The sequence below is a fragment of the Mobula hypostoma genome, chromosome 19, assembly GCF_963921235.1.
Source record: "Mobula hypostoma chromosome 19, sMobHyp1.1, whole genome shotgun sequence".
NCBI lineage: Eukaryota > Metazoa > Chordata > Chondrichthyes > Myliobatiformes > Myliobatidae > Mobula > Mobula hypostoma.
This window is the reverse complement of record NC_086115.1, coordinates 37,511,753-37,539,475: the sequence shown is the minus strand read 5'-3', so window position 1 is coordinate 37,539,475 and position 27,723 is coordinate 37,511,753. Positions and strand designations below refer to the sequence as shown.

At 39.5% G+C, this 27,723-nt stretch overlaps 1 protein-coding gene across 5 annotated transcripts in view; it reads left to right on the top strand.

Moving 5' to 3' along the window:
* The window catches only part of cep55l (centrosomal protein 55 like), a 32,451-nt gene extending 7,229 nt beyond the window's left edge, over positions 1 to 25,222 (top strand). For 3 of the 5 annotated variants that reach the window (XM_063071712.1, XM_063071708.1, XM_063071713.1), the window contains 6 exons: positions 4,724 to 4,777; positions 8,753 to 8,879; positions 9,690 to 10,006; positions 13,986 to 14,057; positions 18,738 to 18,863; positions 22,174 to 25,221. In XM_063071712.1, the coding sequence (XP_062927782.1) occupies positions 4,724 to 4,777; positions 8,753 to 8,879; positions 9,690 to 10,006; positions 13,986 to 14,057; positions 18,738 to 18,863; positions 22,174 to 22,362 (885 nt within the window). In that variant the 3' untranslated portion in view covers positions 22,363 to 25,221. Of the gene's footprint in view, positions 1 to 4,723; positions 4,778 to 8,752; positions 8,880 to 9,689; positions 10,007 to 13,985; positions 14,058 to 18,737; positions 18,864 to 22,173 lie in introns of all 5 variants that reach the window. The other 2 variants (XM_063071709.1, XM_063071711.1) reach the window with 1 other exon arrangement.
* The last annotated feature ends 2,501 nt before the right edge of the window (positions 25,223 to 27,723 follow it).

Below are 27,723 nucleotides of genomic sequence, written 5' to 3'. Positions count from 1 at the left end.
GCTAAATACAGCAATAAAGAGGCAACAACTAAATTGTATGGTAAAGATATTATAGCAAAGATACTTTACAAGGTAGTATTCAAGAAATTAGAAACGGGAGTCAGATCTGGCTCAGGTGTGCCAGTTGACAGTAATGAAAATCTTTAGTTCACAATATGGAACAAACCAAGCTGACATTTGGAAAAGCAAAGATAAATGGGAATTGGTATGAATTTGTCCTGGCGATTCACCCGAGGAAATAGCTATGCTAATTAAGCAAACAATGACAATGGAGATGGAATCACTGCAAGAAACGGTAGCCCACATGCTAAAGGAGTCGCTGGAAAAGACCCTTGACCCCAGAGAGAAGCATATGGCAGAGAATGGCAACATTCTGTCATTAAAGGAGCAAGCAGACATTCATGCTAAAAGATTTAGCATGGTCTTCAACAAAATAGACAACATTCAGGTTTGCTTACGCAAGAATGAGAAAGTTACTAACTCCTGTCTCACGGAGGTGACTAAGATGTGGAAGAAGCTTAATGACTTGGAGGACAGATCCAGGAGAAACAATGTGTGGCTGGTCAACTTACCGACAGGCGCTGAGGGCAACGATCCAAGAGGTTACCTCCAGAAGATGCTGCCTAATTGGATTCCAGTGCTCAAGAATTTCCACAGCACTCCATTGGAGATCGATAGAGCACATAGGATCCTTTCCAACAACACCTCAAGACCGCGGATCATGGTTTTTAGGCTTCTACGGAACACCGACCGGCAGGCTATCCTGGAGGGCGCGAGGAAGGCCAAACCTACTCTCCCGGATGGCACCCAGCTGCAGTTCTTTGCCGACTACAGCCCCGGCATGATACAGGAACGGCAGGGATACAGGGAGATCCGCGCTAAGCTTTGACAGAAGGGGATCGACTCGTTCCTCATATACCCAGCGATTTTGAGAGTGAATATCAAGGGCATGAAGATGTCGTTTAACTCGGCAGAGGAAGCAAAAGAAGCTCTGAATTCATCAGTGCTGGGAGAAATGGAAGAAGACCCTGGGCAAAGTCCACACGCCCCTCGGGAGGAGATGGAACTGCATTAAGAGCTCGGACCACTCTGTATGTGCAATCTAACAGGCACGGGCAAGTTAACGTCCTAGGTGTGAAGTTTTCTGCTTATTCTTTTATTGGAAAGTCATTCGTTGCACTTTTGTATTCAGTTAATTAATGGGCTAATTTGTCTCTGAGTATTGCAGGTCAGAGTTTTAAGGTAATGGCTCGGTTAACTTGTTAGTCCAAGCATAACATGGTAAGGTGATATAAGTCCGCCTAGATTTATCCTTTTATCTTTTACTTTCTAAGGTGATATTCAATATACCCAAATGTTATACATCATCAAGAATGAAACTGAAAAACAGCAGTTTGTTCTGATTCTGAATAACTTTAGTTGTACATGTTCATTTTGGGTTATGTCTCCAGTAGACTTGTTTTCGTTCCTGGGCACCAGATAAGACGTCACTGGTGCCATCACTAACTGGCGGTTTATTAGAGCAACAGCTTTTCGCAAGAGAGCTGTTCGGGTCTTGATTATGTGGTATATTATATTTGAGATGGAAATGGTTTTAATTATATAGAGCAATGGGTTTGTCCAGGGTTTTTTTTTCCTTGTCTCTTTGATATTGCCTATGAGAACTGCTTTGCCATTCTAATTTGTTGGTACTGTGGGGGGGGGGGAGGCGGTTATTGTTCAGTGTCTAACATTGCTAAGTGACACTCACAGATGTTACAAAGTAAAGGGTTGAATGGGAGGGGTGATGGGAGGGAGGGTGGGAAGGGGGTAACTCAGGGCTCCACCACCAACTTACAACAACAGATTCAGGGGAAGATGAGCAACACAGATAAATTAGAAAATCTTACTATTGTATAAAATAGGAATGCTTTGTCTGTGTATGCACTACTATTCAGTTGGTTGATGCAGGGGAGAGGGGTGGAGGGGGATGGTGATGAAGGTTGGGGGGTGGTTGGGATAAGCAATCAAAATGTAATTGGCGACTGGTTGTCTTGAATGTAATTTGTTGGTGTTGCAATAAAAAATTAGTAATAAAAATAAACTATTATTACAGGGGAGTGAGTGGGTCACCTTGGCTCAACCCAGTCCCAGAGGAAGAGAAGGCTTATGGAAATGCCCCAAAGCCACCTAATAGAAGTTGTTGCAACTCTGCACTGTATACCCAAACTGAAGTCCATCTTTTTCTCAAAAAGAACCATTGTCCTAACACTAACACCAGGAGATTTCTGCATAACCTTAGCCATTACTTGCAGTTTCTGCTTTCTGTATTTTATCCATGTCATCACAGTCATATACAGTAATAGGACATGTTTTGATTATTATAGTAAGTCATTTGTAGGAGCCTGAAAACCCACATTCAATGTTTTAGGAATAACTTCTTCCTTTCTGTCATTCAGATTTCTGAATAGTCCGTGAGCCCCTGAACACTCTTCTTATTCATAGTTTGCACTCTTTATTGTTTACTGTAACTTATGGTAATTTGTCTGCACTGTACTACTAGTACAAAACAACAAATTTCACAACTGATGTCAGTGACAATAAACCTGATTCTGATTCGTAACCTTGTTACTTTCATAAATGCTCTGCATTTGCTTTATCAAAGAACTATTCGGAATAGTCTAACATAATTTCTATTTGTGGCGGTCATTTATTAAGCCATGTATTTCAAATACCAGTTATTTTCTTTTCCCACCCCCTGATGATTATTTCTTAAAAAAAAAACTCTCAAACTGACCATGCTGTCAATTTTTTATCCTCTGCAAGTAAGCAATGGGGAAACAAGCAAATGTGCAATAAAAGGAAATGAGCATTGACAAATAGGCAGGTGAGTTTATCCTATAGAGCTGGCGTTAAACCAAGCAAGTCCCTGGCACTTAACTGCAAAATACAGGTGAACCATTTCAAAATTATCTATAGTAAACTGATTTCTGCTTTTGACTAAAATTGTTATAACTGCAAAATACAGGTGAACCATTTCAAAATTATCTATAGTAAACTGATTTCTGCTTTTGACTAAAATTGTTATAAATTCTAAATCTTGAGATTCACTTGAAAAATCTTCAATAATCTGTAGATAGAATTTTAATATGGGCTTAGAAAGAGAACAAAGGTTTGAATCTCATGTCTAATCTATTGACCAATATATTGCTTAGTTTTATCTTGTTTTCAGAATGAAAAATAAATTATACGGTTGGAATTTGCATTAGAGTTACTAGTTTCTTGGTGCTACAAGCTGAATACTCTTTCCTGTAAGAAAGAGCGAATTTTGAATTACCTCAGACTGCTGTCCATCTAACACCATCTAAAATTTTAGATTCTAAATGCTATCTTCAATACAGGCATCTCTTACCAAACCCCTGAGCTTCATAAATTCCTAACATTTTCATTTTAATTACTTAATAAATTTGCCACAGAAAACAGTCTAGTAGTTAATATTGCAACTACTTTTCTAATGACTGACAATTAATCTTATAGTGTGGAGTCTGAAATCTCATTCCTTCAGACACTAATTATTTTAATTACTAAAGTAGACAGATTTAGCAATTTGATATTTGCGCTTTATTTAAGGATTTAATGCTAAAGTTTTATAAGGCATTGGTCAGACCACACATGCAGTTTTGTGCCCCTTATCTAAAAAAAGATGTGCTGCATTGGAGAGGTTTCAGAGGAGATTGGTGGGAATAAAAGAGACAATGTATGAAGAGCATTTGATGCCTATGGGTTTGTATTTGCTGGAGTTTAGAAGAGTGAATGGGTGGGGGGGGGGTGGATCTCATTGAAACCTATCAAATATTGAAAGGCCTTCAAATATAGAGTGAACTTGGGAGAATGTTTCCTGTAGTGGGGGAGTCAAAGACCAGAGGGCACAGCCTCAGAATAGAAGGATGTCCCTTTAGAACAGAGGAGGAATTTCTTTAGACAGTGTTGTGTATCTGTGGAATTCATTCATGGAGGCCAAGTCATTTAAATGCAGAGTTAGATGGGTTCTTGATTAGTCAGGGTGTCAAAGGTTATGGAGAGAAGGCAAGAGAATGGGGTTGTGAGAGAAGATAAATCGGCTATGATGGAGTGGTAGAATGGGCCGAATGGCCTAATTTGCTCCAAAGTCTTATGGTTTTCATTCTCTCTCAAAAATGTGCACTTGACTTCACCACTTTGTTTTTGAATTCTTTGCTTGGCCTTGGATTAAATTATTCTGATTAAATTTTGAAATGAAGTGCTGGTAGTTGCACACAGATATTGATATTTCTGTGTGTCAGTGTCACCAAGCTCATTATAGAAAAATTTCAAAAATAGCAATTTGTCCCATTCACTATTTCTTAATCCTTTGCAGAGTCCAACAGCTGAGTACAGGTTTGGACCAGATCTTCTGCTATATCAATGTCAGATTAGATTCCTCACACCTTCATTACCTGGGACAAGATTGGGCTACTGCACAAGGCTTGAGATGCTCCTCTGTAGTAAATTACATCTGGTTGACTTTGGGCTGTTTCTAATATTTTTATGTAATCACCAATTTCAATATTAGTTATCTAGAATTATCAGCCAAGTGCATTAAAGATAAAAGGGAGAAAAGTCTTTGTTCTTAATTTTAAGAGGTTTGAGCTGATTTTATTTTATTTTTTTAGTTGTCTTTTATTTGTGGCCCTAATACTGATGCTTTTTTTTAAACGTATTATAGAACCAAACTGTGTCATCATATGAATTTGAAAATGTTCAAGCTCAACTGAAAGATGTAAGTCTCTCTTTTTTTAAAAAAAAAGCATTATTCCTGAGAATAAACCTGTAATTTCAAGAAAATAAAATATTTAAGACATTCAATAGGTAAGGCAGCATTGGAGGGAAAACAAATTTACACTGTCAGTCTGACTTTTCAGTTCTGATTAAAGGTGATCAACTGAAACTTTCTTTTAACAAACATTGTATTGCTGCAATGTCACTCAAAATTAATGTGTCCATAGTGGTATGTAATGAGTCCTTAGTGGTGTTTACATTTGGGTGGAAACATAAAATACATGTTGTAAATTTCATTTCTAAGTTGTGTAGGCTTTAGTCATGCAACATATGTTTTGAAAGTATTTTCAAAATGACAAGATGTTTGGTGGTATTTGTTAATGGTGTATGTACACTCAGACCCCGCATAGCGCTGATTCGTTACAATGCAGTTATTCAATTCTTTGTAGAAATTTTTTTAAATTACAAAAATTTATTCTAAACAACACACAATGCTTCTCGGTGGCTGCCATTGCAATAAACATTCAATTAGCCAATGAAATTGCTTTATATATGCTCTGAGCCACTCAGCCAATCATGTATTAGTTCACACACTGCCTTAACTGCATGTGTAAATATTCCTGCTCCCTCGTCAATTTATTCCATTCTTTTCACCCATAATGACTGGAAAACAGCCTGCAGCTTCCCATGAGGGTAGGACACCGAAGGTGTCTCGGAAAAGCATCAGTATGGCATTTGGAAGTGTCAGGTTGATGTTGGTACCTCTTTGAAATTGATTACATTGACAATCAGAACAATTATAAAAAATGCAGACGAGATAAAGCTTTTGCAACGACAACCTCAAAGTTATCATCGAGAAAGGTAACTCGTCCAAGGAGCCATTCACTTGATAAAAATGGAAAATAGACTAAGTATATGGGTGGATGACCAAAGGCAATGAAACATGTCCCTAAGCTAGCTGATAACAATGGAAAAGGCAAGAAGCGTCTTCAATTGTATTCAAGAAGAAGATAGTATGTTGGTAACATTTATAGCCAGCAGAGGTTGGTTTAACAGATTTAAACAGCGTAGTAGCCTCCATATCATGCGTATCTCTGGGGAAGTGGTTAGTGCAGACAGCAAGGCAGCCCAGGATTTTCCTTCAACACTGAGGGCCTTAATCGAAAAGGATGATTCCCTTCCCAAGCTTGCCTTCAACGTAGATGAAATGGGCCTATTTTGGAAAAGAACGCCTTCTCGTACTTTCATCTCTCGCAGAGAAACATGCATCTGGGTTCAAGGCTGCAAAGGACTGGTTAACTACAAAATTCCTAGCACTAGCATCACTGCAATCACACAAGTCATAGACACACAGTTCAGCATTCAAGACCATAATTCCCTCCAGGCTCGACAAGAAGCTCAGAGCCCTCGGCCTTCACCCTGCCTTGTGTACCTGGATCCTGGACTTCCTGTCAGATTGCTGGCAGTTGGAAAGAGAGGGCTCCCTCATCTCTGATCCTCAACACAGGTGCCCCTCAGGGCTGTGTACCAAGCCTCCTCCTTTACTCTCTATATACCCATGACTCTCGTCACCCACTGTTCCAATCTGCTAATTAATTTTGCTGATGATACTACACTGATTGGCCTAATCTCAAATAATAATGAAGCAGCCTACAGAGAAGAAGTCATCACCCTGACATAGTGGTGTTGAGCAAACAGCCTCTTCCCCAATGTCACAAAAACAAAGAAGCCGGTTGTGGATTACAGGAGGAATGGAGCATGCTAACCCCTATAGATATCAATGGATCTGGGGTTGAGAGGGTGAACAGCTTTAGATTCCTCGGCATCCTCATCACCGAGGATCTCACGTGGTCTGTACGTACCAGCTGTGTGGAGAAAAAGACATAACTGCACTTCTTTCACCTCAGACGGTTGAAGTTTGGTACGGGCCCTCAGATCCTAAGAACTTTCTACAGGGGCACAATTGAGAGCATCCTGACTGGTTGCATCACTGCCTGGTATGGGAACTGTACTTCCCTCAGTCGCTGGACTCTGCAGAGGGTGGTGTGGACAGCCCAGCGCATCTGTAGGTGAAATTGTTCCCACTATTCAGGACGTTTACAAAGATGTGTGTAAAAAGGGCCCAAAGAATCATTGGGGACCCAAGTCCCCGCAACCACAAACTGTTCCAACTGTTACCATCCAGGAAACGGTACCGCAGCATAAAAGTCAGGATCAACAGGCTCCAGGACAGCTCCTTCCACCAGGCCATCACACTGATTAAATCATGCTTACACAATTGTATTTCTATGTTATATTGACCGTCCTGTTGTACATACTATTTATTATAAATTGCACTTTACACATTTAGATGGAGACGTAGCGTAAAGATTTTTACTCCTCATGTAGAAGAAGGATGTAAGAAATAAAGTCAAATCAAATTCATTTCAGTTCATTGATAATAGCCTGACTGGGAGAAAAGCAACAAAGCAAAGAGAGGTATCTTCGACATGGTTTCCTGCTACTGAGAGCTGCTTCTTGAAAGGAAACTTAAGAAAAGGCAGTCAAATCTTGATGAAGGAGAAGCCAAAGTTAGAGGAGAACCCACAGTCTGGTCCCTCTAAGATGTAACCACAACCCACTTCCCTCCACTGATGCACAGGCCTATTTGCATGTTTGTTACTCCACAAATTGCTGTGTGTACGTAAAATAATATATAGTGTTTAATTTTTAAAAATCAGACACATGTCCGTTTCTGTAATGCTATAATCACCCTGCATGGGGCTGATTTGCATAGAGCTCCACCTCCAAGGTGCGCATCCTCAGTGTTAAGCAGGGTCTGAGTGTACCCTATTAGTTTATGCACAGTATTTGGGTGAATATTCAATGAAATGAATTACAGCAAGTGTATTTAAAGTGATATATGGGTTTTCTCTAACTGGTATTTGAGTTGCCAAGAAATCAGGTTAGGCAGTCCTTGGGAACAAAACCCGTAACGATTGCCTGTGCTTTGTTTTTCTTTATGGAAGTAATAAATGTGATTTACTGCCTTTGAAAGCCATGTTTAAATAGGCCAAAGAAATGCCACAGGTTTCTCTTGAACACATTCAGCTAATTTGGTCACTAAGGTAATTTGAGATGTGGTTACCCTTCTGATGTTCCTTCCTCTGCTGGGAGGTGATGAATCTGGGCACTTTGAATTATATTTGAACATTGGTTAAATACTTCCAGTAAATCTATATAGAGATAAGGGAGTTGTCCAACTTAAGTATACTGTAAATGTTAGCTTTATTACCTGTAGCTAGACAGTTCTCCACTAGATGTCAGAATGGTTTCAAATTATTTTTGTGCTAACCATCAGATGTTTAAGCTTCTATATTAATTATGAAGGAAGCCATTTTAATAGAAACATAGACAGTTTTTTTCCTAGGGTTTCTTGCCAAGATGTCATTAAACAAATTGTTTCCAGGTTGCTTTGCACCATGATTTGTCTCTGCGTCTTTAAGATTAGCTAGCACTCGCACTAGCTGGGTATATGCCTGTTCCTTTTTGGTAAGAAACCTGCTCCTGGCACACATTGGTAATGGATACTCTTCCCCTCCATGGGTGAGGTATTTTGTATAGTATAATGGCAAGCATTCTTCTGTTATCAGCTTTGAGATTTAACTGCTTGTCGGAAGCAAATGAGAGAATATTGAAACGTTCCACTGTTTGTTACATGTTTGATATAGCTTAAACTTTATAAGGCATGGCAGAGTAGTAACTAAGAGATAAAGTTTTAAAAACATTCATCAGCCTCTGCAAGAGAAATGTAAGTGCTCTGTGAGCTTGAATCTGGCCTTTTCGATGCTGACCAAAACATTTTAAACAATATACAAATTTTAGATTTCCAGAACTTGTAGACTTTATGTAAATCTAATGAATGTTATGTGTGCACAGCTTGCTGTAACTTAAATACTTCTGTTACTTGGTAATATGTGTTTGGTTTTCCATCCAGGCTCTTGAGAAAAACCAGCAATGGCTAGTTTATGACCAACAGCGAGAGGCCTATGTCAGGGGGCTACTGGCCCGAATATTTGAACTGGAGCAAGAAACTAGAAAACATTGTGATACCAGCACAGCAAGTATGGAACTACATCATTCCTGTCTGAGATTTTATTTTAGAGAAACAACTTAACCCTGCATACCATAATACTCTTTTTGTGCACTCTCAAAACAGAGCATTTTTCTATCAATTTCATGTGAGATGCTCTTTATTATACAAACTAGATAAAGGTTTAAAAATCAAAGCTATCTTTGGTCCCCAAGACTGGAAGCACCTATTTTTCCTGTGACAGTTATTTTCTTCGGTTGAAAATACCAGCCAAGAGATTTTGATATTTAAAAAAATGCTATGCACAACTTTCTCTGAATAATGTAAAAGTAAAACATTAAAATTTTAATCATTTTTACAACTAGTTTAAGGAATCTCAATCACTTAATTTTGTTTTACTGTGAAGTATCTTCTAATACTAGGCTTAGTGTACAAAACGGCTTTTTAGAATGCTTTGCTTGGAGATAACTTTCTCTGGCCTTTAACTGGATGAACTTTAACTAGAGTCTTTAATAGTTGTTCCAGACTATCTTAACTGTTTATCTGATGTGAAATAATCCTTCATTATCCTTTCAGAAAAGATTTTTGGGTGCATTCCTAGTTGATTAGACCAATGTTTCTAACATTTAAAATACTTTTTTAGGTTGGAGTACTGATTTGAATACCATGCACTAATCTCACTTCAAATATTTTTCACAAGTATTAATCTGTTGGTCCAAATGGACATGTGACATATTTTGGCTATGTTGGATTTTTTTGAACCTGTGATTGTAAGGTCGTTGTTTATGAAGCTTTAGATTTGTCATTTTCTGATTTGAGTTACATTTCAATGTCGATGCAGATGAACTGTCAGAAGAGAAACAGAAGCACTATGACCAACTTCTTTCAACTGCTAAGAAAAATTTTGAAGAACAGTGTGAGATTGCAGAGGGACTAAAGTTGGAACTTTCAGAATTGAAAAAGCGTTATGAAGAAAAGAACTTGGAAGTCAAGGCCATGAGTATCAAATTACATGCAGAGCAAGGGTGCAACAAATGGAAGGCTGATGAAGAAAGGAAATCCTCAGCTGAAAAGATCCAGAGACTTCAAACTGACTTGGAGACCTTCAAAGCTCAATATGAAGAGGAGAAAAAAAGATCAGCTGACTTTTTGTATCAGGTTAAAATTCAGTTCACATTTAATGATGTCTAGTATTTCTTTGTTCTACAATTGTACCACTGTAACACATTTTAGCTGGTGTCATTTTGCATTAGTTGTGAGGACACTACATAGAATCATATCTGTTATCAAAATAAATGATTGCTGCCATAGCTTGCATTCTCAGATATTCAGGAATTTTTTACATTAGGTAACTGCATTTTAGTATATTTGAACCATGTTTTAGAATGATATTTTTTTTTACACCAGCTTTTTCTGTTTTCTTTTGCACTTGAAATTCTTTTCTTTTGCTGTCAATTCAACCCCGAGAGTGCTCACTGGTCAGTTAATTCAGGGATTTTGTTGGCTTTTGTATATTTTCAGTGGTTTGAGACTCAAGAGCTCGAAGGAATTAGCTTATTTATTCCCAATGCATATTTATTTTTCATTAATATTTGACATTATCTCAACAAGGTTCCCAATTTGTTTCTTGTGCAAAGGTGTGACCTACTGCCTCAATGTTTTTTTTCCTCTTTAATGGTTCTTTTTTAACTTGATGGGTCTATATCATTTATTTAATACCTTTTGGTGAAGTGCTTTCTTGCTCTTATTGTTAGCTTATTATGGTGTTTGAATCCTTAACAGATCACATGAGAACTTTTTGGGACTGGACACGTTTTTGTGAATTTGGATGAATTGATGCGAAGATTAGAATGGCTGAAAGCTATTGAAGTATATTCAGAAGCTACTAATAGTTCCAAAATAAATCATGCAAATACTTACTATTGTTGAATATTTTGATTGTTACTAGATTGTTATTATTAAACTACATTTTAGTGTGGAAGAAACTTCAATTTTTATACTTTTTAGAGCTCTTAATATGCTGATACAATACAGTGCTTGTATCTAAGTACGGATGTACAATCCTCTTAAGAGGTAGATTACCTACTATGGGTACATCAATGAATATACAGGGCTGATAGAGTTCTACATTAGGTAAAAGACCCACTGACAAGTGGTACAAGAAAAGGTTGAGGTTGCCATGGTTTAATATAGTTATATCCTGTTTATACATTTAATAGCATTTCCCTATAGTCCTATAAATTTCCAGTATTTTGAAGTCCTTTACACCTAAACTGAATTCCTTTAAAGTTAACAACTGAAGTTAAAACAGTTAATGTTCTTTGCAAGACGATGATACAAAATGTGTATATAGATTTTAGTAAGGTGTTTGGTAAGGTTCCCCACGGTAGGGTCTTTCAGAAAGTTGGGGGCCATTGGTACCTAGGGAAACTAGGCTGTGTGGATACAGAATTGGCTTGTTTATAGAAGGCAGAGGGTGGTAGTATATGGAGAGTATTCTGCCTGGAGGTTGGTGATTACTGGTGTTCCATAGGGACCCTGGATCTATCTGATTTTTATAAATGACTTGGATGAGGAAGTGGAAGGGTTGGTTACTAAGTTTGCAGATGATGCAAAGGCTGGAATTGTGAGGAGTGTGGAGGGTTGTCGTAGATTATAACAGGACATTGATAGGATGCAAAACTGGACTGAGTTGGCAGATGGAGTTCACTCTGTAATGGTGTAAAATGATTCACTTTGGAAGGTCGAATTTGAAGGCAGCTTACAGGGTTAATGGCAAAGTTCTTGACAGTGTGGAGAAAAGGATATTGGAATTTCAAATCTATAGAGATCCCTCAAGATTGCAGTATAAGTTGATAGGGTTTGTTAAAGCATATGGCGTCAACACGAGGAAATCTGCAGATGCTGGAATTTCAAGCAACACGCATAAAAGTTGCTGGTGAACGCAGCAGGCCAGGCAGCATCTCTAGAAAGAGGTACAGCCGACGTTTCAGTCCGAGACCCTTCGCCAGGACTAACTGAAAGAAGAGCTGGTAAGAGATTTGAAAATGGGAGGGGGAGATGCGAAATGATAGGAGAAGACAGGAGGGGAAGGGATGGAGCCAAGAGCTGGCCAGTTGATTGGGAAAAGGGATATGAGAGGATCATGGGACAGGAGGCCCAGGAAGAAAGAAAAGAAGGAGGGGGGAAGCCCAGAGGATGGGCAAGGGGTATAGTGAGAGGGACAGAGAGAGAAAAAGAATGTGTGTATATAAATAAATAATGGGTGGGGTACGAGGGGGATGTGGGGCATTAGCGGAAGTTTGAGAAGTCAATGTCCATGCCTTCAGGTTGGAGGCTACCCAGACGGAATATAAGGTGTTGTTCCTCCAACCTGAGTGTGGCTTCATCTTTACAGTAGAGGAGGCCGTGAATAGACATATCAGAATGGGACGTGGAATTAAAATGTGTGGCCACTGGGAGATCCTGCTTTCTCTGGCGGACAGAGCGTAGGTGTTCAGCGAAACGATCTCCCAGTCTGCGTCGGGACTTGCCAATATATAGAAGGCTGCATCAGGAGCACCGGACGCAGTATATCACCCCAGCCGACTCACAGGTGAAGTTTCGCCTCACCTGGAAGGACTGTCTGGGGCCCTGAATGGTAGTGAGGGAGGAAGTGCAAGGGCATGTGTAGCACTTGTTCCGCTTACAAGGATAAGTGCCAGGAGGGAGATCGGTGGGGAGGGATGGGGTGGGGAACGAATGGACAAGGGAGTCGCATAGGGAGTGATCCTTGTGGAAAGCAGAGAGATGGGGGAGGGAAAGATGCTCAGTGGTGGGATCCAGTTGGAGGTGGCGGAAGTTATGGAGAATTATATGTTGGATTCCCATTCCCATTCTGATATGTCTAGCCACGGCCTCCTCTACTGTAAAGATGAAGCCACGCTCAGGTTGGAGGAACAACACCTTATATTCCGTCTTGGTAGCCTCCAACCTGATGGCATGAACATTGACTTCTCAAACCTCCACCAATGCCGCACCTCCCCCTCGTACCCCATCCATTATTTATTTATTTATATGCACACATTCTTTTTCTCTCTCCTTTTTGTCCCTCTCACTATAGCCCGTGCCCATCCTCTGGGCTTCCCCCCCTTTCTTTCTCCCTGGGCCTCCTGTCCCATGATTCTCTCATATCCCTTTTCCCAATCAACTGTCCAGCTCTTGGCTCCATCCCTCCCCCTATCATTTGGGATCTCCCACTCCCCCTCCCACTGTCAAATCTCTTACCAGCTCCTTCAGTTAGTCCTGATGAAGGGTTTCAGCCTGAAATGTCGACTGTACCTCTTCCTAGAGATGCTGCCTGGCCTGCTGCGTTCACCAGCAACTTTTATGTGTATTGCAAAGCATATGGTGTATTGGCCTTCATTAGTCAGGGGTGAATGAGTTCAAGCAAAACCCAGGTTAGACCACATTTAGAATATTGTGTTCAGTTATGGTCACCTCATGAAAAGGATGTATAAGTTTTAGAGGGGGTGCAGAGGAGACTTACCAGGATGCTACCTGGACTAGAGGGCATATCTTATGAGGATCGGTTGAGCAAGCTAGGGCTCTTCTCTTTAGAGTGAAGGGGGATGAGAGGTGACTTTGATAAGGGACATAGATTGACTGGATAGCCAGGGACTTTTTCCAGGGGGGTGGGTGACTAATATGAGGGGGCATAATTTAGGGGTATATCAGAGGTCAGTTTATTAGAGTGGGGGGTACACAGAACACTGATAGGAATAGTGGTTGAGGCATGTGCATACGTTAGGCACATGAATAATAGAAAATGGAGAGCTATGTAGGTTAAATTGATTTTAGAGTAGGTTAAAAGATTAGCACAACATTGTGGGCCAAAGGGTCTGTACTGTGTTGTCGTGTTCTTTGACACAATCATCAGAAACTGGCCATATTTGATATTTGTTCTTTTCGTTTGCAACCTTCAACAACATGCTTTAAAATATATACTTTTTTTTATAAAATATATAAAATATAAGTTAATCTTATGATTTTGCCCTCTTGGGCAAAGCAATCTCCTTGAACCCTAGCTAAATGTGTGTCTGAAAATTATTTCACCCTTTTTAAATTCATCATAAAAAGCATTGTTTTTAATATTTAGATCCAGCTTCTTCAAAGATCCTCCATAAACCAGCAGGAAGAGCAATCAAGAAATAGAATAATGGAACAACAGGTATTATGAATAGTGCTGTTTTTAAATAATATTACAGGCTTAAATTCACCAAGTGTTAGTACAGGTCGACCTTCACTAATCCGGCACCATTGGGACCTGAGGAGTGCCGGATTAGTGAAAATGCCAAATTACAGAAGGATTATATTAAGCATAATCAGTGCCGGATTATTGAAGGAACCGGACTGCAGGTAGTCGGATTAGTGGAGGTCAACCTGTATATTCTTAATTCAAGTTGACAGCTAAGCTATGGGAATGAAAGGCAGACAGATTTTTGTGGCTGATGTATTTAATGCTTAGCCTTGTTACTAGCTGTAAAATATATGCCTGAAATGGTTAAGACATACAGAAGTAGCCTATGTAAAGGCAGTTTCAGAGCATTATCTTTTGCAAATCAAACGATATATTAATGTATTGAGATCATATGGAAATGACCAAAGCATAAAAGCAACATGCTGATCAACCAAACAACAGGAATTCTGCAGATGCTGGAAATTCAAGCAACATACATCAAAGTTGCTGGTGAACGCAGCAGGCCAAGCAGCATCTATAGGAAGAGGCGCAGTCGACGTTTCAGGCCGAGACCCTTCGTCAGGACTAACTGAAGGAAGAGTGAGTAAGGGATTTGAAAGCTGGAGGGGGAGGGGGAGATGCAAAATGATAGGAGAAGACAGGAGGGGGAGGGATAGAGCCGAGAGCTGGACAGGTGATAGGCAAAAGGGGATACGAGAGGATCATGGGACAGGAGGTCCGGGAAGAAAGACGGGGGGGGGGGGTGACCCAGAGGATGGGCAAGAGGTATATTCAGAGGGACAGAGGGAGAAAAAGGAGAGTGAGAGAAAGAATGTGTGCATAAAAATGAGTAACAGATGGGGTACGAGGGGGAGGTGGGGCCTTAGCGGAAGTTAGAGAAGTCGATGTTCATGCCATCAGGTTGGAGGCTACCCAGACGGAATATAAGGTGTTGTTCCTCCAACCTGAGTGTGGCTTCATCTTTACAGTAGAGGAAGCCGTGGATAGACATGTCAGAATGGGAATGGGATGTGGAATTAAAATGTGTGGCCACTGGGAGATCCTGCTTTCTCTGGCGGACAGAGCGTAGATGTTCAGCAAAGCGGTCTCCCAGTCTGCGTCGGGTCTCACCAATATATAAAAGGCCACATCGGGAGCACCGGACGCAGTATATCACCCCAGTCGACTCACAGGTGAAGTGATGCCTCACCTGGAAGGACTGTTTGGGGCCCTGAATGGTGGTAAGGGAGGAAGTGTAAGGGCATGTGTAGCACTTGTTCCGCTTACACGGATAAGTGCCAGGAGGGAGATCAGTGGGGAGGGATGGGGGGGACGAATGGACAAGGGAGTTGTGTAGGGAGCGATCCCTGCGGAATGCAGAGAGAGGGGGGGAGGGAAAAATTCCCATTCTGACATGTCTATCCACGGCTTCCTCTACTGTAAAGATGAAGCCACACTCAGGTTGGAGGAACAACACCTTATATTCCGTCTGGGTAGCCTCCAACCTGATGGCATGAACATCGACTTCTCTAACTTCCGCTAAGGCCCCACCTCCCCCTCGTACCCCATCTGTTACTCATTTTTATGCACACATTCTTTCTCTCACTCTCCTTTTTCTCCCTCTGTCCCTCTGAATATACCTCTTGCCCATCCTCTGGGTCACCCCCCCCCCGTCTTTCTTCCCAGACCTCCTGTCCCATGATCCTCTCGTATCCCCTTTTGCCTATCACCTGTCCAGCTCTCGGCTCTATCCCTCCCCCTCCTGTCTTCTCCTATCATTTTGCATCTCCCCCTCCCCCTCCAGCTTTCAAATCCCTTACTCAGTCTTCCTTCAGTTAGTCCTGACGAAGGGTCTCGGCCTGAAACGTCGACTGCGCCTCTTCCTATAGATGCTGCTTGGCCTGCTGTGTTCACCAGCAACTTTGATGTATGATGCTGATCAACCAGACCATTAAGTCAAAACAATCCATTGAGGGTATACCGACTGTAATTCAATGAGCACTGCAATCTGAAAGTCATCATGACTCTGTGAATGTTTAAATGCAGTTACAGTATTGTCTATTAATAGGCACATTGTAGGGATTATGGATTATTTTTATTGAAATTTCAATCTATCTTTGTTTTAGATTTTGTATAATCAATAGGTTTTTGCTCTGTTATCACTTCAAATGCAATAAATGTTTGCTGTTTAAAGTGACAGCATGTACCAAGTGTCATTACATAATTGGCACAGCTAAGTATCGAGCAATCAGTTCCATTCGATGGCTCTGGTAATGTGCAGTTCTGTGCTTAGTGTTTTTCATCTGAATTGTACTGATAGTGGGAGTTTGAGTTTGTCCAATTTAACCAACTGTACTATCATGTAATACCATGGAGGCTGCCCATAATGTGAAGATGGAATTCCATATTGACTCTGTGATGGTATCATAGATGCATTTGCCAGAAGTTAATGAGATAAAAATGGCCTGTTGGTTCCCTCAGTGTTTGAGATGGCCTTTGTAAATCCAGAGGTTTTTCATTGAAATATCTTGTCGAAGGAATTCCGCTGACTTGATTTCAGGAGCTCCCAACCTGGGGTCCACAGACCCCTCAGTTTATGGTAGGGATACATGGCATAAAAAAATGTTGGGAACCTCTGGACTGGTTTATCAATTGAAACCTTTTGTGAACTGATTGAAAATGAGTTATTTGAACTGCTTTCAATAACTAGTTATTAACACATGCTTCTCTGATAACTTCACTTTCTTCCTTGGATCTCATTGAAGTAGAATCTTGGGTGTCTGGGTCATAAATGATTTTGAAATGCTGAAGAACTTGAATGCAATTCTAAGCAGCAAGTTCCTATTGTTCCTTTGTTCTTTCCACTTACTATCCTTTAGGTCATGCCTTTTTTTTGCTGGATTCAGCTAGATGCTATTTATGGTGAACATGGGGTCAGCTGATACTCTGTGGTTCTTGTTGGTTGGAATTAATTGTCTATGAGGTACTGTCTAAGAATGGCTACCATTGTAGGGCCCTTTACTGTTCTGGAGCCTGATATCAATGAGTGGTTTAGATGATCAGTGCAGTGGTCTTCTGTGCCTGGCATGGCATGGGTAATCTGGACATGTTTACAGTTGCATACCTGATTATGATCTAGTCTAATAAATGCTCCTGCTGGGACTTGGGTGTTGCTCCTCTGTAACAGTACTGATTCATCAAAATCCTAATTTACTGAAAGCATAAGCAAACCAAGGTTAGTGTACTCTCCAAAACCTTGCTGTTCACATGCCCAGCACCTGACTCAAAATAGAATTTTCCCATGATCTGTCATGTGAAGGGTTTACCTGGCAAACACAGGACAGTTTTGATGTCATGCCTAAAGCCTCCTTGAAAAGGTGCACCTTTCTACTCTTAGGAATTCCTGGCCCATGATTGCCCAGTGGAGAAAGATCATTTGTGTTTGTATCGAGGACTTCCAGTCCATGTATTGAGAGAACAGAAACCTAGACTTAAATGTGGAAGAAGTGCAGCACCTCTCAAACTATCCTGTTGCCCATTGAGTCAGGCACCTCCTGCTCTCTCTCTGGAAGAGTCAGCGGTTCCTGCATTGGCTTTCTCAGTCACTTTAAAATCCACAAAATTGGAGTCAAAACAATTTATCCTTGGCAGCAAGAGACTGTTGCTGTGTTCTTTTACAATTTCTCCAAAATATTAATAATCTTACTAGATGACTTGGTCTACTATGTTATTCTAACACCTTTTAAAGCAATTTGGGTTTGCCATACCAGATTTATTCTAACAGTTTACTTTTGTATTGTGCATAAGGAACGTACTAGTGTCATAGAATTCTAGAACATCTTGCTCTTTGTTGATGCTGGTCAAGGCAGCTGCACAGCCTAACTTTCTTTAAGCTTTGTTCATTGTTGTTGAAGGCCATGGATCTGAATACCTTTTTAATAGTGACTGCTTCTACCTCTTTTTCATGCCCCAGTCAATTGTTTCCAGACCTGAAATGATCCGATTTCCTTTAATATTTACAGTTCTTTGTACCTTTTCTGCAGTCCTTCTGCCAAATAAGTTTTACCAATACAAATCTTTATCCTTCACCACTAATTACCTCCACAGTACCTCCAGTTGTTGACCTCAGTAGTATGAGAAGTGTACTAGATCCTGCCTGTTTTCTTTCTAGTTTCCTAACTTGTCTAATTTATCCCCTTTGCAGGTTACAGTTATGACAAGGTGTTTGTAAATTTCCTTTGTAATCTTTTCAGAGAAAGCACAAGAAATAGAAATAAAATTATTCTGTAATATGGTAGTCAAAACTGAATGCAGTTCTTGAACAGTAACCTCACTAGTGTAACTTCTTCCCTTGATTACCTCTAAGGATCTGTGAACATCCACTGGAAGGTCTCTACTTTTCTAAGCAAATAGCTATCATTCTATTTATGCATTCCATTTTGTGCCATATCTGCAGTATCCATTACCAATTGGCTGTCATGAAGGTCACAACAGTGATTAGTTTAAAGAGAATGATCTGCTCCTTTAGCTTTGATAACTATCTTTGTGAATTAAGAATGATTGGACTGAGTTATTTATAATACAAAACCATATTAAGTTAATAATTCACATGGAAGCTAATTCATTTTTTATCATGCATTTGGTTGTGAAATTACTTTTAATCTTTTATAGATGCAGAACATTTCTTCAGACTTTGAAAATGAAAAACATGAACGTCAAAATCTGCAACATCAATTGCACAAAGTCTTGAAAGAATTGCGGAAGGCACGAGAGCAAATTGCAAGACTTGAGAATACTGTAAGTATGCAGATAATTTACTTGAGTGTTATCCACTGTGGGGGAAATAATTTGTGGTTAGTTTTCCATTTGTGATGGTATAACTTCATAGATATTGATCAACATATCTGAAGATGATGCAAGCTTGGAGGTGTAGTGGGCAGCGAGGAAGGCTATCACGCCAGGGTAGGACTTGCACAGTGAACTTTCAGACACTGAGGAGTGTGGTAGAACGGGGATCTGGGAATACAGATCCATAATTCCTTGAAAGTGTTGTAGAGAGCTTTTGGCTCAGTGACTTTCATAAATCAGAGTAGAGCAGCAATAGATGGAATTTCTGGAAGCAATTCGAAAGACACAGAATATATACATCCCAAATAGGAAGAAGTATTCTAAAGGCAAGATGACACAACTGTGGCTAATAAGAGAAATCCCAAGCCAACATAAAAGCCAAAGAGGGTGTATAATGGAGCAAAATTAATGGGAAGTTAGAGGATTGGAAACTTTTTAAAAAATCAATGGAAGTCATTAAGAAGGAAAAGATGGAATATGAAGGTAAGCTAGCCAATAATATTAAAGAGGATACCATAAGTTCTTCAGGGGCGTAAAGTGTAAAAGAGGTGAGAGTAGAAAATACTCTGAAAATATTTTCTAGGTATGGAAAATATTGGCCCACTGGAAAATAATACTGGACAGTTAGTAATGGGGGTCAAGGAAATGGCGGAAGAACTGAACAAGTATTTTGCTTCACTGTGGAAGACACTAGTAGTATGCTGGAAGTTTGAGCGTGTTGGGCAGAAATATGAGAAGTTGTTATTACTAGGGAGAAGGTGCTTGGGAAGCTGAAAGGTCTGAAGATAAATCACCCGAACCAGCTGGTATGCTGTACACCCCAGGGTTCTGAAAGTGGTGGCTGAAGAGATTGTTGAGGCAGTAGTAATAATCTTTTAAGAATCAATTGATTCTGGCATAGTTCTAGAGGAATGAAAAAATGCAAATGTCACTCCACTCTTCAAGAAGGGAGAGAGGCAGAAGATTGCAAAATGTAGGCCAGTTAGTTTGACCTCTGGTTGGGAAGGTGTTGGAGTCAATTGGTAAGGATGTGATTTTGGGGTACTTAGATGCACGTGATAAAGTAGCCTGTAGTCAGCATGGTTTTCTTAAAGTTAGAATCTTGCCTGATAAATCCATTAGAATTCTTTGAAGAAATAACAAGCAGTTTAGACAAAAGGAATCTGTGGATGTTATGTACATAGATTTTCAGAAGGCCTTCGACAAGGTGCTACACATGAGGCTGCTTAACAAATTATGAGCCCATGGTATTACAGGGAAGTTACTAACGTGACTAAAGCACTGCCTGATTGTCAGGAGACAAAAAGTGGGAATTGAAGGAGCCTTTTCTGGTTGGTTGCTGGTGACTAGTGATATTCCACAGAAATTCTGTTTTGGGACTGCTTTTTACGTTATATGTCAATGACTTGGATGACAGAATTGATGGTTTTGTGACCCAAGTTTGCAGACAATACAAAGATAGGTGGAAGGGAGTTTTGAGGAAGTAGAGAGGCTTAGAGAGATTAGGAGAATGGGCAAGAAGTGGCAGATGAAATACAGTGTCAGGAAATGTCTGGTCATGCATTTTGGTACAAGAAATGAAAGGGTAGATTATTTTCTAAATGGAGAGAAAATTTTAAAAATCTGAGGTACAGAGGGACTTTGGAGTCCTTGTGCAGGATTCCTTAAAGGTTAATTTGTGGGTTGAGTCTTTGGCGAGGAAGGGAAATGTGATGTTAGCATTCATTTCAAGAGGACTAGAATCTCAAAGCAATGATGCAGTGTTGAAGTTTTATGAAGCACTGGTGAGTCCTCACTTGGAGTATTGTGAGCAGTTTTGGACTCTTTATCTAAGAAAGGATGTGCTGACATTGGAAAGCATTCAAAGGAGGTTCATAAATGATTCCAGGATTGAAAGGCATGTCATTTGAAGAGAGTTTGTCTCTCAGAAGAATTGGGTGGGGAGGGAGGATCTAATTGAAACCTAACAACTGTTGAAAGACCTCAATAAAGTGGATGCAGAAGCAATGTTTCCTATGGTGGGGAGTCTAAGACCAGAAAACAGCCTCAAAGTAGAGGGGCATCCTTTTTAGAATGGAAATGAGGAATTTCTTCAACCAGAGAGTGGTGAATTTCTGGAATTCTTTGCCACAGGCAGATCTGGAGGCCAAGTCTTTATGTATATTTAAGGCAGAGTTTGGTAGATTCTTGATTAGTCAGGACATGAAGGGATATGGGGAGAAGGCAGGAGATTGGGGCCGAGAGGGAAATTGATCAGTCATGATGAAATGGCAAAGCAGACTTGATGTGCCAAACGACCTAAATCTGTTCCTATATTTTATGATCTTCTTGAGCATAAAAATTGGGATGTTGTGTTGAAATTGTACAAGATGTTGGTGAGGCCCAGTTTGGAGTATTGTGTACAGTTATGGTTACCCACCTATAGGAAAGGTATCAGTAAGATTGAAAGAATACAGAGAAAATTTACAAGGATGTTGCTGGGATGATCACCTGATTTATAGGGAAAAATTAAATAGGTTAGGACGTTATTCCCTGGAGAATGAGGGGAGATTTGATAGTGGTATACAAAATAGAGGAGTATAAAGAGAATAAATGCAAGCTAGCTTTTCCCACTGAGTTTGGTTGAACCTTGGACTACAGGTCATAGGTTAAGAGTGAAAGGTGAAACATTTAAGGGGAACCTCACTTAGTGCTGCAAGTATGGAATGAGTTGCTAGTGGAAGTGGTGGATGCAGGTTCAATTGCAACATTTGAGAGGTTTGGATAAATATGTGGATGGGTGGAGCATTAGAGGGTTATGGTCCAGGTGTGGGTCAGTGAGACTAGTAGAATAACAGTCCGGGATGGACTGAAGGGCCCAATTCTGTGCTGTACTGCTCTATGATGTATAGTAATAACAAAATTTGGAGGCATCATGATCTGTGAGGAGGATCGTAGGCTTCAAGAATTGGGAGTAGAGACTGAGATTAGGTGCTAGATGAAAATTAATACTTTGAAAGGGTAAGTGTTGTGTTTCGGTGGGAAGAATTAGCAGAGGCAATAAAGTAGAGTGTAAGATTAATATTGGACTATAAGACTAGAGTACTCCACTTCTGTGGCTGTTGCAGCATGCATCAAGTGGTCTTGAATCATCCATGCTAGAACAAATGAATTGGGAAGCAAACATACAAACCTCAAACACTTAACCTTTCAGCAATATTGAAATGCATTGTATGCATATTTGGGTAAATGATTTTAAAAATACTTATTTTTGTTGCAGCAAATAGAAGACAAATGCCTCCTGGAGCCAGGGTTGAACAGAAACAGTGAGAGTGAAGAGAAATCAAGTTTTCCAAGATCCAAAAATCATCTTGATGAGAGTTTCTTGGAATGCCCCAAGTGCAAAGCTCAATACCCCACCAGTCGGCACCGAGACCTGCTGGAACATGTTGAAATTTGCAATAATTAAATTCTGATTTTTTTTTCTTCCCCCCCCCCTTCTCCCCCCCACCTTTTTTTCTTCAGTTGCACTCTCAAAGCTTGCAATTCCAAAGTTTTGCAGTGGGGAAATAATTCAATTGGAACTTTATTTGAGCTTGATCTTTAGAATACATGCAAAAATGTCGAGTTCCTAGGGATTGTTTAGCATATCGTTATTGCGATGGCATTTATGACCTTGACATTTTGAATTGTATCTCCCTTTTTGAAATGTTCTTTGTATTAATCAAGTGGAAAATATTAATAGCATATCATGCCTAAAATTAACTTTAACTTACAAAAACAATGTCAGATAATTTTAGACTGTTGAACACATTTTTAGGTTTGCTTGGGTGTTCTTGTGATCTCATCAAGGCCTCTGTCCTGGGAGTCTGCGTAATCTTGAATGGCAGCCAGTTCTGTAGTTGGCAAGGTGATGTAAAATTGGGGCAATGGATGTTATCTTATGGCTAGAGTTTACTTTACTGAATGATTAAGCACTCCTGAACTTTATGTTCATCAGCAGGGCAAAGGGGCATTAAGATTTGCTTTCTTTCCCCTCCCCCTCTCTCTTCCCCCCCCCCCCACACACACACATTTGCTAATTGATTTGCACAGGAAAGCAATACTGTGAAAGAATTCACAATACTTGCATTTAGCATGTTTACTAAAATCTTGTTTTGTGCATTGTTTTTCTACTTGAGCATATAATGTTTTGATACATGAAATGTATTACTGCTCTTGATAGTTTATTGTAACTTGAAGCTGCAATTGTTTTGCTCCATAAACCTATTTAATTTTAAATATTTCCTTATTTGCCTTGACTTCCCTCACAGTTCCACTCTGCATGGTCTGACCAAACAAGATAACCTGAGGAGCCTCAAATCCTGCTGTCTTTATTGTTTAGTGGCTACTTCAGAGCCTGGATAATGCAATATGTGTGTTTGTTTGGTGCCTTGGTCAACATTATTTGGTTGAATTACAATCCATGTCATGTATTGAAAAGGTTTAAGAGTTTGTATCTATTTTAGTTAATTATTGCATGCAGTTGAATTAATGAAGCCTTCAATGTTCTAAGAGTCAACTGACATTTGGGCACAACTAACAAGCTTTCATTAACTTTTTGTTCAATTAATTTTGTTAGAACGAGTATTGGATTGCCAGATACAATTGTTTCAGATATGTGGTTTTATTGCAGGAAACACTGGGAAAACTTACTGTAGCTAGTTTCAAGTTACAGCAGAATATTGGGACAAAATACTGAATAAATGCTACTGTTAAAAGTATTATAATTATTATTACAGAACAATTTAAAGATCTTTGCTTTTTAGAATGTTTATTTATGCTCGTTTTGAATTAAAATATAAACATACAATCCTTCAGGTAAATGGCATGTGGAAAATGAATGACTATGTAACTTTCTCTTAAAATATTCATTTTTCATTCTGAATGCTTCTCTTCAGAATTGTATTATACAAGAACATAATTTAGTGTTCTAGTTCGCACTGTACTTTAAGCCTAAAATAGGTAAAAGGTAGGTTAATTTCGGGTTCAGCTTCCATCCATGTGTATACTATAGGACCTGACCAGGAACAACAATGGTTTCCTTCCAAATTGGTGAATGTTTACTTCAGTAATTTTGCAAATTTTTTTTATAGATCTGCATTTAATATTGTAATAGGCCATCTACTTGCAATTTGGGTAATAGGATGTCAGTCAATTCCTAAAATTATAGTATTCTTGAACCAGTTATAACAAATAGCTTGGTATTGCTTTCTTGCACAATATTATTGGGAAGCACCTGGTCGGGGATGCACTCCACTGAGCAGCTCAGATAATCAAATGGGGAGATATTGCAGGTGTGATTTGTAATTTTCTAATGCACTGTAATGACCCACTTTATTCTTCCCCACCCCTCCAAAACATTGCCAGATACCTCTGTAAAGCTTCACCTTCCAAGGTCAGCTATATGTGAATATAGTGCAAGTAAATTAGTTTGAATTTGTATTTAAAATTTTGAATACAGTACTGACATTTGAGTTCAAACCAATTATCTCCAGAAATTAATTATTTTGGCAAAACTTGAATTACTTAGATGAAGTCAGAATGGGTTGTACAAAGTTTTATTTTCTACTTTTTAGCTTTTTGGCTATTTTTATAACCAAATGCACTTGGAGTGGTAATAGATTGCCCCATTTGGTTTCCTTCTGCTTACGATATTCTGTTTAGTTGCAATAGTGAACTTGTCAGTCCATTTCTATGTAACTTTTTAAATAAACATCAAATGATTAAAGAATTGATAATCTCATTTTATTTTCTTGCATTAATGAAGCAGTTTGCTGAACATTTTCAGCCAAGCCAAAAATATGAATATCAAGTCAAGTTTATTGTCATTTAACTATATACAGAATGTGTATACCGTCAAACAAGACGTTTACTCTATCATGTCTCCTCAGAATCTGATGTTTCTTTGCTTACTTTCACTTTTTTGATCTCCAAAAGAACATGGAAGATTTGCCTTCACTCTGTTCAGCTTCTGTAATTTGGCAATGAAACAATTGGAAAGAGGAGACTCCAGTCTGTCTCTGCACCATCAATCATAAATTACCTCAAATGTTGTGATAAGGATGACTTGCTTGCTGGGAAGAGCAGTTTCATTTTTCTATGTTCCTGCATATTGCTAAGTAGTATTCTAGCAATGCATCAGAATATTTCACAAGACACCTCTGGTGTCTGTGCACAGAAGAAAATTTGCCAGGACCTTAACGATTTGCAAGCAAATTAAGACTCCTTGCTGGAAATGAAAATAACTCCTGTAACTATTATTCCCCTCACAATATTTACTTGTTTTATGGCTTGTTAGCAGTAGAAATAAACTGTTTTAAAGTTCTTTCCTATTTGCTTGTCCGTAGTGTGCAATTTGTTTTGAGCTGAAACTAAACATTTAAAAATAAATATACCTGGGACTTGTATTAAAACTGTTTCTTTACATCTAAGGATAAAAACTGAATTAGATTGGTAGCACATAAGTTTGAGTATTCAAACAATGTTGGAGAGGAGGAGCTAGGGACTGGAAGAGGGAGTCTGACATTTTCATACTGATACTATCTGCACACATCTCTTGTCCATTTCTTGTTTCAGCCCCACGCTTGAGATTTTAAAACACTTTCTGTTCTGCCAAGACTTCCTCTGAAATGTTCATAAACTCACATTCCTATGAAGATGGGAGGCAGGTGTCATTCTTATTCAACCAAAGCATTCTTGATGCCGAGGGACTGCCAAAGGGTGGGGGGGGAGGAGAGGGAGGGAATATGGTGCTAGGTAATTATCCAGTATCTTCATTGGAATGTCCCAGTTTTTGAACATTTTGGAGGAAGTTTGGCAGCACAGACGCTCTTTAATCTTGTGCCTCTGGATTTCTTAATGAGATGGTGCAAGGCCTTTTATGCCTATGGCCTCAGGTGCAATTTTGGTTATGTAATACATCAGATTAAGATAGCACAGCCTACTGGTACATTGCCAATCACAATGAACCACTTTCTATCAGCCTTGTTTGTAACAATTACAATATGTAAAGTTAAATTATTTTTTAAATGAAAAGCAAAGGAAATGCTGTGTTTCTCAAGGGTTGAGAGACACTTTAGTACTTGTCCCTATAAGCTTTGTGCCAATTATATATTTTACATGACAGCAGCTGCAGAATGTATTCATATGAATCAGCTAACAAACACATCTACAATATTAAAAGTTTACAAGTAATGAATCATTTTATGAGTTGATATTGCTAAACAGATCAGAATATATTTTAATTATTCATCAATTGCAATGGTTGCTGACAGCTTTGTATAGGTTAGCACAAGCATTGCAATCATGTAATTATCCATGAGAAGAGAGTCTAAGCTTTGTTATTTACCTCAAATCATCTTAGAAAAGCTTTTATCCCAGTTGTCAGGCAATGTGGGATTATTAAATGATGGGAAGAAGATGGCTAGGGTATAGCTGTTTGCAGAATAAACAGAGCAAATATGAATCCTTTCACAGTGGTGGTTACCAGGACATTTTCCTGTCATCTAGCAATATTTCAAAATTTAGCCTCATTAATTTTTTCTCACTTCCACTAAATTATCTCTTGTTGGCTAGCCAGTGTCGGCTATTTGCTACCCAAACCCTTTGGAATGTGTTACATGAGCGGCCCAATATTATATAAATTGAATCCACATATCATGGGGTGAATCTGTAGAATTCATTGCTACAGGCAGCTGTGGAGGCCAAGTCACTGGGTGTATTTAAGTTGGAGGTTGATAGGTTCTTGATTAGAAAGGTTATGTGGAGAAGACAGGAGAATGGGGTTGAGAGGGAAAATGCATCAGTCATGAAGAAATTGCTTGTTAGGCCAAATGGCCTAATTCTCCCATCTCTTGTGGCCTTATCATCTTGTTGCTTAGTTATGCATAAGAATTAGGAGCAGAAGTAGGCCATTTGGCCCATCACATCTGCTCTGCCATTCAATCATGGGCTGATCCACTTCATCCAGTCATCGCCACTCCCCTGCTTTCACCTTATACCCTTTAATCAAGAATCTTTGTTGCCAGTTGCATAATGATTGGCATTTTAAGTCTGGAAAAGTGAATCTGTCAGCCTTTCCTTGTATTTAGCCCACTCTAATGTACTACATTTGATACTTGCAATGTGGTCTCCCCTACGTCAAAGTAATATCAGATTGGATGATCCCTTTGCAGAGCACCTATATTCAGTGCATAGCGAATAATCTGTACTACGAGGGGTGATTGATATGTTCATGGCCTAAGTTAGAAAACCTAGCATATTTATTTTTCAACGTAGTCCCCTCCTACATATGCACACTTAGTCCAGCGGTCATGAAGCATACGGATCCTTTCTTTGTAGAAGTGGTCAACGGCAGGGGTCATTGATAAGTTCATGGCCTAAGGTAGAAGGAGTTGAGTTATTAACTTCAAATTTTATGCATAATCACTCAAAGAATTGAACGGCACGTACATGTAATGAGAGCGTCTTGGACCTCCAGGTGGTCCACAGCAGGGGTGATAAGTTTGTGGCCTAAGGTAGAAGGAGATGAGTTATACAGCTCTTGTTACATGCATGTGCAGTTCAACTCTTTGAGTGAAAATGCAGAAAGTTTGAAGTTAATAACTCATCTTCTACCTTAGGCCATGAACTTATCAATCACCCCTGCTGTGGATCACTTCTGGAGCTCCAAGACGCCGACTTCTACAAAGAAGGGAACCGTATGCTCCACGACTGCTGGACTAAGTATGTAAATGTAGGAAAAATAAATGTGCTAGTTTTTCTAAAATTGACTCCCTTCTTTTGCCTT